General features: G+C 43.9%; 1 protein-coding gene across 5 annotated transcripts in view; it reads left to right on the top strand.

Moving 5' to 3' along the window:
- SASH1 (SAM and SH3 domain containing 1) overlaps positions 1-3419 on the top strand; it is a 250699-nt gene extending 247280 nt beyond the window's left edge. For all 5 annotated transcript variants that reach the window (XM_082405434.1, XM_082405433.1, XM_082405435.1 and 2 more), the window contains one exon: positions 77-3419. In XM_082405434.1, coding sequence (XP_082261560.1) covers positions 77-340 — 264 coding nt within the window. In that variant the 3' untranslated portion in view covers positions 341-3419. The remainder of the gene's footprint in view (positions 1-76) is intronic.
- The last annotated feature ends 9187 nt before the right edge of the window (positions 3420-12606 follow it).

Genomic DNA, 12606 nt, shown 5'->3' with positions numbered 1-12606 from the left:
CCTTTTAGGCATAGAAGAAAGAGCTCTCCAGTGGCACCTGTTGAATCTTGATAAATTGCTTTCTTTGGTTACCCAGATCCCAAGCGGTGGACTCACAGAAATCTGTAGGAAGCCCCTGTCTCCCGGATGCGTTTCATCCGTGTCGGATTGGCTGGTTTCCATCGGTCTGCCCATGTACGCCAGTGCCCTCACTGAAGCGGGCTTCAGCACGCTGGGCCAAGTGCCTTCTCTGTCCCACACTTGCCTTCAGGAGGCCGGCATCACAGAGGAGAGACACATAAGCAAGCTCGTGTCCGCAGCCAGACTCTTCAAACTGCCACCAGGCCCCGAGGCCATGTAGTCGGGCCCGAAATGGACCTCCCTGGACAAGAGCCACCCGTTCACTGTGTTTATGATGCTGATGCAATTCCTCCTTGGCTGGACGTGCAGACCAGACCCAGAAGAAAGGCCCAGTGTGTGGCCAGCAGAACTCGGAATCTTGGCACGGGACCCTCTTCTCCAGAAAAGCCCCCTCCAGGAAATTGGTGTGGTTCTCTTTGACCCCCAAAGAAAAGATAAGCACTTATTTTTGTTTTCAGGACACAATAGAACAAAGATGCCAACTTGCCACAAATGCTCTGCCTGCAGTCTGTCTTGGTGCACTGGGGGAGGGCAGGGGGCAGAGGGGGGGGCAGCTTGTCCTGTTGCTAAGCGTGCTTCTAGCCCTTCTGTCTGTCACCCTGCAGGGTTCCCGAGGCCCAGATGGGCTTTAGCCAGGCCAAAGTAACAGACTCGGGAGTGATTGTACACTATTGACCAGGCTCATTTGTTCAAAAATAATAAAATCTGGCTGCACTAGGAAAAAAAGAAAGCCCTATTCTCCTTTAGATAAACAAGAGACATTTTAATAATTGCTTTCTAGCAATCAGCTTTTATTTGCCTTAATGTAAGCTTTTAAGCAGTTATCTAACTTAGTGTTCACTACCATGTAACCATAGTTCCAAATCTTCATCTTAGACTGCCATCTAACGTATCTGGGATGTTTCCAGCAGAAATGGGCTTTTCTAATTGTCTCACTCTAACATGGCTTATTTTATAGGGGTGTTTATCAGGCCAAATTTCATGTTGACTTTCAGTTTTTAAACTAACTACAAATCTGGTAAAAAGCACTCTTAAATTCACAAAGATATCACGTGTGAGAGTATATGTGTGTGTTTGAGGTTACGATCTTTCATTTTAATCAGTTTAGTGCTGTTACCACGTTGGTCGTCGTGCTGCAGTATTGACTTGGAATCTTGACCATGTCCATTCCAAAATTCAGTCATTAGCTAACAGATCACCTTTGCAAAAGGTCATTGTAAGTTGAATATTTAAGGAGGTTGTTTTTTAAAAGGGAAGTAGTTTATAAGATATTTTAAAAGTTTTTTTTTTTGGGTTTATAATTAAAATACTATTTTCCATCTTTTCTTATTTAGATAATTCACTTAAATATAATAAAGGTTCATTTTGGAGCCAAACTACATTGGCCATGTATTAAGTAGTTGCATATTTTCAGTTGTTTTCTGACTGATTTCAGCATTCTCTTTTAGTCTAGTGGCTGATTCTCTAGCAAACAGAAATTATTGTTTCCAGTTGCTTACAAAGTGATTTTCCTTTACATTCTTATCATGAACCCTATTTTAAGCACTGGGTGTGATCATTTATGATAGAAATGTTTTTAGCCTTGATTTAAAAGTTCTGTAATATTTCATCTACTCATTAAAACAAATGATATCCCTCAGGGGAGGGGGAACAAAAGGTGATTTCATTAATTACAAAACCATTTTACCATTTGCTTTATATATCTGGATCCATGTTTCGGAGGAAAAGGACGTTCTCAGGTGACGTATTTTTTTTTTCATGCTTTTGGTATACATTTGAAAGAATAATATATATTTCTTCAATAATAGTCACCTTCTATAAGATGCCATGTAAGAAGTTGTGGAAATGTAGAAAAAAAGCTAAAGCTGCCAAATTTCTGTTGAACTCTTCAAAACAGCCCATTTTTGTCATCTGGAGTATGACATTCCTGTGGGCTGTGACATTCCATTTAGAAGGTAACGAGGCTGCAGGGCTCTCCTATGTCACTGGAAGGAATTTCAAGTGTGTGGTGAGGTGGGCGCTGTAAAAGGGGCTCCTCACCCTGCATTTTCAGTACCTCAGCATGACATCCGAGAGAGCCTGCTCATAGCTTAAGCTGAGCTAAAAGACCACACATAAAGTCAGGTAATAGGTAACAAAGGAGAAGGGGAAACTGTACATGAATTTCCAGGTGTTAGTTCATTTTCACGGTAAGATTTTTCACTTAATGTAAAAGTGGTGCCAGAAAAGGGAGCTTTCTGAATATGAGTTTTTGAGAATGCCAAACTGTATCTTTTTCATTCTTCTTTGGAAATCATTGCCTTTGCATGGAAGTGAAATTCCTAGTCTGTGGGATCTGAGGTTATTTTTACTTTATTGTGCTTTTTAACAAAATTTTTTTTTGTTTTTGTTTTTTTACTTTTAGTATTTGTTTGGTCTTCTTTTGCTTTAAACTTTTAATTTGATCTTAGAAAAGCCTGAATGTTTGTGTGTGATGTTTGACCGAGGTGGTTTGGGGCCTCCTGTGGATGCCAGAAGGCAGGTGGTCAGCTTCAGCAATATCCAGTTTTAATCCATTGCACTTGGTGCAGAATGTTGAGGAAGGGTGAAAATTGTCGTCTTTGGAAAGCACAAAAGAAACCTGGAGAGGCAGTTTGGCTCAGGTAGCTACACATCCACTGTGTGTCATTTTTTCCTTTGAAGCTGTCTACAAGGAAGTGCAGCCAGTCCCAGCCACTACGTACATTCCCAGATAACCAAGAAGTAGATTTTCCTGGCCTTGCCTTAGTCAGAGGCCTTTTCTCTTTCCAGGTAAAGGTGAAATTGGAAATAACTAGTCGACTGAAAATCAGTTCCTGACAGAGCAAAGTTTGCTTTCATAATTGCAGCAAAAGAAGTCAATTCACCAAGTCAATGCTGCATGTGTGTACTGTATTATTTTCAGAAAAAAAAAAATATAATAGTCTGAGTCCAAGTTATCTCGATTTTAAATTGATAAACAAGAAACTGTCAAGCAAAATTATATAACAACTAACAACATTGCACTTTCTGTATATGAAATCAATATTTAAATAACTTATTTTTCTCCATTGCTGTTCTTAAACATTGTAAGTAGCTGTAATATACCAGTACCAATATGTTCTTGCGATTGCTTCAGCCCAAGAAAGCTGTGTATTGTTTTAAAAATTGTAAAAATTATTGTGATGATTCATTTAGCAAAAAGAGGTGGACAGAAGGGTTTTCCTATGTATCAAAACTTGTCTATAATTATGTCATCTATGTACCTAGAAAAAAAAAGTAAATAAATTTCTTCAGTTGAATATGCCTCTTTTGTTGTTCCCTGGGTATTATAAAGGTACATAGAGTAGAAATGAAAGGGAATTTATGAAGTGTGGTTTAAGAATGAAATATATTGTAAAAATAGTAGTTGTACACAATTACTTCTGCCACATCACAAAAACTCACTATCATACTCACTCAGATTTTCTTTGCCAATTTATTTCAGGTTTTTTTCAAATATTGCATAATCAAGTCGCATAATTGCAGCATCTTAGCCCAGAAAGAGATTTTTGGAAGCCACCTCTAGTCTAAACCCGTTGTTTTCAAATGAAGAGTCTGAGCCCACGCAGACTTGCCTAATATCATGTGTAGTTAAATGGAAACAATCCAAGTCTTCCATTGAGAGAGAAAAACATCTAGATTGGGATATTCTAGAAATCAACTAACTTGACAAAAATCATTTTTCAATGTTAGGGTGCCACAGTTGATATAAAAACACATTTTCAATTAGGAGGGAGTGTGTAATACAACATTTTGAGTAGGTAAAATGTGCACTTGAGACAGACCAAAAAGTGACCCTTTCCTCTTCTCTCAGCCTCCTATTTCTCACACTACAGGTAAGTAGTATAACCAGTGTTTGCATATCTTTCAGAAATGCTGTGTTTATTGACAAAGATAACTGCATATGCATTTTTCCATATAGGAATGACAGCATTCCCCCACACTTCTTCACTTAGCCTGTGGAACCGCTGTGTTAAAGTTACGTATATTTAAAATTTTGATAGAATAGTTTAAATCCACTGGTGGATTTCAATATAGGAAGCTCTACCATGGTAGGTTTTATTTACAAATCATTGTTTTATTCCCCACTCCCCAATCCCTCTTGTAAATGGGGCTATTTCATATATTCTTAAAGTTGGGGATTCCTCTGAAGCGCTGCATTATTTTAAAGAACTGACCATAAACCTCAAATCTTATTTATCTCAAGTTGACTCTTAAGATTCTATAGTTCAATTCCCAGAAGATACTTTTTTCTTATGATTCCTAAGAAACCGTGACTGGATTCTTGGTATTTGTTCTAACTTGGCTTCATGTATGGATATTTGTGTTGAATTCACTTAGAAAAGAACATAAGTTTGATTAGGGAAAGGAGAAAAGGGAAGGGTGGTTGTCATTTAACCACAACTTATTTGGCGGCCTTAGAATGATGACTTTACTCAGCTCTGAGGACCCACTCAGAGAAAAGTACGTATACAGTACTCCTAGGGGTGTGTGTGAGGGTGTACGTGAGGGAGTGAGAGACAGGAGAGGATGGATGCTCACCCAGGTGTAGGTCTGGACCACTCGTCCGTCAGGGGACCGTGGGCAGCGTTATTTGGAAGCATTCCAATTTCTCATGCAGCGCTCCTCCTACACTGTTAGAGAAGAACACTGAAAAGGGAGTTTAGCCGTCACCTCTCTAAAACTTAAAATACATGAAGGTTCCAATCAAACCAGGTTTGAGCCCAGTATGGAAGGACCCCAGGGTACGTGTGTGGGAGCCAAAGGAGTTATGACTAATCTGATTGCAATTTACTACCATCCCCGTTCATCCTCAACACTCCAGTGATAAATATGGTCGGAGCCATAAGAGATGTGTACAAAGGGCTGGGGGAGCCAGAGGGGAAACTGACTCAGTCTGGAGTTGGGTTGGGGGGGGTGGAGCCCAAATGGAGGAGGTAGTTACGTGGATTATAATTCTGCATCCGTGTGCTAAGAATGTTAGACTCTGTTAAAAAACAAAAACAAAAACAAACAAAAATCTTGAAAAACATGAGAAAATATCTTCTGTGTCCCCAAACTCCTCATCCACTTGGCTGTCATCGTGAGTGGACCATGGCTTCCCCTACTTAATAGAAAAATTGGAAACCATCCATTGGGCCATCTCTCTGGACCTCCTTTCAGCTCACTTGCAAAACTCCCCTGCATCCTCCACTAGTCTTTCCTCCTCGCTCCAGCCACGACAAAAGGGGTGTCCCTCCATCTGTCTAGTCCCAGCTGTGCTCAGGGTCCTGTCCTGGGACCCCCCAGTCATCATATATTCCCTCATTTCTCTGGATCTTCCCCTTGAACATGTTTGCAATAAGCTGTCGCTGTCTTTTCCAGGCTGGCCCAGATTGCCCCTTTTTGGATAAGCACACTCTGCGTTTCCTATGGGAGAACTAGCATCCCCTACATTTCAAGGGATCCTGGTGCAACTTTCGCTGCAGTGTCCCCGGCACCCTCTGAGCAGTGAGCACAACTCCATTCAGCCTCCTTTTGTCCAGACTTGGGCTCTGGAGCTGAAAGTCAGATACGTGAGAGGGGGTGGGGCTGATCTGTGCTGATGGTGGTGCCCACAGAGCCCAGGAAGCCCAGGAACTGAGGTGCCTGTGCCTTCCTGGGCTTTCCAAAGCTTGTTGTGCCTTTCCTTGGATTCCTTTGCCAACTGCCATCAAACATCTTTACTCATGTACCCCTAAAATAATATCCCCAAACTAAGGACTCCCTTGCACATTTTAAAGTGGCCCCCCCAAAGTTCCCAATCATAAGTTTAAATAATTGCGAGACTGTACATTTCCAGCTTTTTGTAAATATTTGCATTTTAGAATAAAACTGCAACATTACTTAAAAAAATATATCCAATGGAAAATAAATACCACAGTAGTGTGATACCTACCATTGTCCACTGAAAGCGCACAAGAGCAAACAAAAGTTTTTACTCTCCTTCAAAGCCTATAACCATTCTACTTTCTCCACACATTTTTATCCTAATGCAATATATTTTGTATGTGTGAGAGTGTCTTTTTGATCATCTTATCATATTTCCCTGTAATAAAAATGTTTGTGAATTTAAGTTTAATTTTTTTTCATTTCTTTTGATCATTAGGCTCTACTTGTAAAAAAAAAAACAAAAACCCTGGGTTTAGTTATACTTACCATGATTATTATTAATCAGTTATCAATATACAGATATTTCACAGTTTTTGATAAATAATGATAAAATATAAAAATTAAAGTGTGATTGGAAATGTCTCTCATTAGTTGGATGGCAGAGGTGGGCAGGTGCCTTATGGCCCCTGGTTTATAGAAGATGTTGCAACCCCAGTTATTTCAAGTTTGACTAATTGCTGGGAGCCCCAGACATCTCTACAACATTTTGCTTTGTGTGTGTGTGTGAAGTGGGAGAAGGGCATTTATGAAAGAGATGGGAAAGGAATGCCAGCAGGAGGTATCCTCAGGCAGATCAACTTTAGGACCTTATTAACTTGGAAACAGATTCCCTTATTAAAGCTATCCCAGGCAATGGAGCCTTGAGAAAGAATCCCAGATTGAAGACCTTTGCGGTGGGCTACATGGGATTCTTAAAACAAATCCCTTTTCTTGCCAGAACTATTTGTTGCTTTTACCTGTGAAGAAAATTCCATCAACCAGATCAGTGTTCATCATTCCTCATTTAAAACATTCTCTCTCAACTCCACATTTCCCTTACCTAGATAATCCCCCTGCCCCCCACCTCTCTCTTGCTTTTCACAGACAAATACCTTGAAATTGTTTCCTGCTCTCATTGTCTCTTCTTCACTATCCTTCATAGATTTCCCAGCCCACTGCTCTCTGGATGCACCCGAGGCCACCGTTGGAAGCCACGCCCTGATTTCCAAATCCTCCTGGTCTTCTCTGCAGCGTCCTCTCGCTGCCCTTCCCGAGCTTCCGCTTCTCCACTCCTACCCACCCCATCTGCCTCTGCAGCAGCTGCCTCTCGGTGTCCCTCTCCCCACCCTTTGAATGAATGTTCGGGAACCTCAGACATCCATCCCAGGGCCTCTTCTCTCCCACGGTGATCTCTCTGTTTCACCTTGAAGAGCCTGCTTAGAGTAAAAGATGTAATCCCAAACATCGATCATTTAAGAAATGTAATGCCTTTTTTTTTCTTTTTTTGGCTGTGGGGCTTGTGGGATCTTAGTTCCTGGACTAGGGATTGAACCTGGGCCCTCGGCAGTGAAAGCACAGAGTCCTAAACACTGGATCACCGGGGAATTCCCGAAATGTAATGCTTTTAACTGATAGGATACCTTTTACAACAAGAGACAAGAGCAAACCACGTGTTAAAATACCTTCCCAGCTATTAGCTTGTGAGGCTAAATATGCCTCCTCTGGCACCATCTCATTTTGTTTCCTTGTGGTGTATTCAGCATCTGGGCTCCAGAATAAAGCCAAAGAAGAACAGGCAGAGGCTGTATTCAGCTGTGGAGGCAACAAAGTTCTCTAATTTCTATAAGAATATTCCACAGTCTATTCTTAGGGAGTCAGTTCTATGGTTTCTGTAGATCTGGAAGGCTGCCACTCAAGACATCCTCTGGTCCCTCATGGGTCCATCCGAGCCTGTGACACTATTTGTCCTCCAATGGGTAGAAAGCAAGGAGAGGGTGGTTAAATCAGCTAATTACCGGACAGAGCACTATAATGAGTGCTTAAGGCAATGCACCTATTTTATTCATTCAATCAACTCCAAGTGGTCATTTATTATCATCCTTGTTTTACCAGAGCACAAACTTCATGAGAGCAGGGACTTTTTGTTTACACCTATGTTCCCACATCCAGAACAGTGCCTGACACATGGGGGTGCAGAATAAATAAATATGACCTGAATAACAAAGTTCAAAGAAGGTAAGACAGTTTTCCAGGCTGACACAGCCAGTAAGTAACAGGACTGAGATTTCAACACCAGCCTGTCTGACCCTAAAACCATGCTCGCTATAGTATGATAACGACTCCAGCAACGATACTCCCCTGCAGTCCCTGAACTTTGCACTTTCAATTCTATTTTCAAATAGATCATGTTAAGTTCAACCCCTCACAGACGGAATGTCTGATCTTCACCTCCATTTCCCATCTCAGTTCATGGCGCCTGCCGGTCACGGAGCTCAAAACCCTTCTTTTTTCTCTCACAGTCCGCATTCAATCCGTCAGGAAATCCTCTTGTCTTTACTTTCGTCACCTCTCCAGCAGCTGACCCCGTCTCAACACCTGCGCTCCTACCATGGCCACCACCTCCTCTCACCTGGATTGTCCCGGAGCCACCGGCTTCCTAGCCCCCATCCTTGCCGTTCAGCTCGTGCAGCAGGCTGAGTGACTCTGCTATGAATGCTTGTGTCCCCCCCCCGCCCCGATTCAAACGTTGAAGCTGGCCCCCCAGCGGGATGGCATGAAGAGACGGGGCTTTGGGAGGTGACTAGGTTTAGATGAGGTCATGAGGGCAGAGCCCCACCACAGGATTCGCGTCCTTGTAAGAAGAGGAAGGGAGTCCAGGGCATCCTCTGTGTCCACCTGTGGGAACACAGCGAGAAGGCTGGCCGCCACACACTAAGAAGAGGGTTCTCACCAGGAGCTCAGTCCTGCCGGCACTTGATCTTGGACTTTCCAGCCTCCAGAACTGTGAGAAAATTAATTTCTGTTGTTTAAGCCACCCAGTCTATTGTATTTTCTTACGGCAGCCTGAGCAGACCCTGTAAAAACATAGGGCAGGTTATGTCACTCCTCTGCTCCAACCCTTCCATGCCTTTCCATTTCTTTCAGAGTCAAGGTTAAATTCTCTGCAGTGGCCTGCCAGGTTCTATGCAATCGTCTCCCATTTCCTATGTGGTGTCGCCAGCCGCCCATTATACCCTCCGTGTCGCTAATTCAGCCAGACAGGCTTTCTTATTCGTTCTCACACAAGTCACTCAGGCTCTCACCTCGGACCTGTGTACGGGTTTTCCTCAACCCGGAACGCCCTTCCCCAGAAAATCTACAGGACTAACAGCGCTCGGGTCTGTGTTCAGAAGGTGACCTTCCAGAGCCCTGTTCTGAGTCCATCACCTAAAACTGCACCGTCCCTTAGCTTTCACCTTCGCCGCCAGTTCTGATCCTCACACGGGCTTTATTTCCACCTTCTAACGCACTATGTAGTTTATTTCCTCGTTATGTTTACTGCTCATTAGCTGTGTCCTCCTTCTACAATTTAAAGTCCAGCAATGCACAGGTGGCTCTCTGACGATTCTGAACCTCTACACCTGACACATAATATTTATGTTTGTTAAATGAATGACTGTCCCTGAATCTCAAGGCTTTGAATCCTAAATGTTAAAGCTGGAGATGATCTACCTTAATTTCAGTTTATAGGTGAGGAAACAGACCCAGAGAGGCAAGAGCTGAGCTCATACTCAGATGGTCAGGGACAGAGTAAGTCGCTAAAGAGGCACATCCTCTCTACCTATCAAAGGCTTCACAGGAGCACGTGAGCATCCGCGCCTTAAAAAGAAACCACAGCAAACCGAAAGAAAGATCCCGAGCCGCTTCCAGCAAACAAGCCCTTGCGGAGTGAGTAGTTGCTGCAGCGTTTGGCCACCGGAGGGCACTGATGGGCCAGATGGAAGGCCGAACCTGACCCGGCGCGGGGCGGGAGGTGGGAGGAGCAGGAACGCGCTAGCTCAGCACAGCCAGAGGGGCAGGGAAAGGAAACGCGGCGGCGTGAGGGCGAGCCGGACCTCCGCGACTCTCCAAGTTATCAGCCAGACCTTGAGTGCTGTAAACCACCTATTAAAACGCCATTGGAGGGGCTTCCTGGGCTTCCCTGGTGGCACAGAGGTTAAGACTCTGCTATCCGGAAGCAGAGGGTCAGGTTCGATGCCTGGTCAGGGAAATAGATCCCACATGCATGACACAACTGAGAGTTCCCAAGCCACAGCTAAGGAACCAGTCTGCCACAGCTTAGACCCGATGCAACCAAATAAAAGAGTAAGTATTAAAAAATAAATAAAAATAAAGGTGATGTTCCAAAAAAAAAAATGCCATTGGAGAATGATGATGGAGACTGGTGGAATTCACAATCCATTTTAATAAGCACTGAGGGCCTCTTGGCTCCCGTCTTTTTACTCCTTTAATTAGCAAAGAGGGATGACGGCTTCTGTTCGCTGCTCCTGGTGGGGTTGGGTGTCTGGGTGTGTGCAGGAGCCCTCCTGCCTGCCACAGGAGCAGGATGGAGGAAGGAGGTATTTAGGTGACTCTGAAACAAAGTCCTAAACTTTACACGTCAAGCAATGAGATGTAAACCAGGCTCATTTTTGTTTGAATAGTATTTCGTTGCTCATGGCCCAGAATAGCCTGACATTATAAGAGCAGGGGCCAGGATGCAGTCCAGATGTTCACGGAACTTGACATACATGAGGGCGTTTGGCCTTCACAGTGTGCCCCTGCAGTAGACACTGTGATCCCCATTTTACAGCTGAGGGACCTGAAGTCACAGAGGTGTAGGCAGAAGAGATGAGATTTGACCTTGGGTTATTTTATTCTGATGCCCTTTGGCTTAACCACTACTGAATAACTCCCCAGTTCTCAGCCTGAGCAACATATTAAAATCATTTGGTGTATTAGTCTGGGTTCCACCGAAGAAGCAGAACCGATCGGAGATATATATTAAGAAATGTGGGGACTTCCTTGGTGGTCCAGTGGTTAAGACTCCGCACTTCCACTGCAGGGGGCGTTGGTTTGATCCCTGGTCGGGGAACTAAGATCTCGCGTGCTGCGCACCTCAGCCAAAAAAAAAAAAAAAGAAAAGAAAAGAAAACAGAAATGTATTTCACGGATTGGCTTCTGCAGGCATGGGGGCTGGCTGGGAAAGTCTGCCATCTGTAGGGCATGTTGTCGGGAGCTGCAGGCTGGAACCCTTGGGCATGAGCTGCAGCCGTTGTCCACAGGCAGGATTTCTTCTTCATCAGGGAATCCTCAGCTCTGCTCTTAAAACCTTTCCACGGATTGAACCAGGCTCACCCAGTTTTAGTCTCTCTTACTAAAAGTTAACTGATGAAGGACTTGAATCACATCTACAAGACACCTTCACAGCAACACCTAAGGTAATGTTGATTGACTAACTGAGGGCTGTAGCTGTCTCAGTTCAGGCTGCCATAACACAATACCACAGACCTGCTTATGGACAACAGACATTTTATTTCTCACAGTTCTGGGGGCTGGAAATTCGGGTTCAGAGTGTCAGCGTTGTCAGGTTCCACTGAGAGCCTGCTTCCAGGTTAGACTGCCGACTTCTCCTTATATCTTCACGTGGCAGAAAGAGAGAAGAAACAAGCTCCTTCTTGTCCTGTAAGGGCACAGATTCCATTCATGAGGGCTCCACCTCCCTGACTCATCTAATCCTAATCAGCTCCCAAAGGTGCCACCTCCTAACACCATCACATTGGAGGGTAGGGTTCTAACTTAGGAATTCTGGGGGAGCACAGACTTTCAGTCCTTAACAGTAGCCTGGCCAGGTTGACACATTAAGAACGCCATTGTACTGTGAAGGCTTTTAAAAGTAGACTCCTTGGGCCCCATCCCAGACCAGAAGTGGAATTATTGGGTCATAGGGTAGTCATTTCTTCCTAATAGATCGATTCCTTGTAAATCAATTCAAAACCATGTTCGAAAGTGCCACAAATTGTCTGAAATCCTGTCCAAGGACACTTTGCTGTCTCTCATACATGCTTCTCAGTTTCCTTAAGTATGTCATTTATCTAAAGGGCCAGTAATAGAAGTTAAGAGAATACTTCTAACAGCTTTGAGCTTGCTCCATTTCTGAAAATAACCAGTTTGCCCTCTTCTACCAGTGTGGTTTAGTCCTTTTCTATCAAATTTAATGGCCTCAGTCCCCACTTGCCCAAATTACAGGGCATCCTGTATCTCTCCCTAAGACATGCCTGAGAAAAATTGCCCAAGAATCCCAGGATTTGCTCACCTCAAAGGGGCCTGTCTTGCTTCCAAACAATAGGTTAAAATCAGAGCCAGAGAAGTCAGTCATCTATAGACAGGCTCCAGCTCCTGCCAAGCTCTTTTGCTACAGGGTCACTGTGTCCCTGTGGTTCACTGTCCTCGCTTTCACCACTCCCAATGAAAGCAAATGCCATAGTGACATTTTGTTTTGAGGGAGGACAAAAGACAGTCTCAGAGTTCTGTCTATCTGAAGCTTATAGCCTCCAAAAGGGGTTTACACTCAGCACCACAAGATGCTCTCTTTGCCTGGGTGGCTTTACTGGGGGTACTTTGGGCCTCAGCCAAACAATCTGCCAAACCAGCCCCCAAATGGACCTTGCAGTGGGGGAATTGGGCCCAGGTTGTTGTCCAGACTCAGGCTCCCCTAGAACTGGGTTCCTTGTTGGGGGCTCTTGGTGTCCTTTCCCG

Source organism: Balaenoptera borealis, assembly GCF_965194805.1.
Source record: "Balaenoptera borealis genome assembly, chromosome: 9".
In the NCBI taxonomy this organism is placed as follows: Eukaryota; Metazoa; Chordata; class Mammalia; order Artiodactyla; family Balaenopteridae; genus Balaenoptera; species Balaenoptera borealis.
The sequence above is the reverse complement of the archived record's forward strand: the minus strand, read 5'-3'. Positions and strand labels throughout refer to the sequence as shown.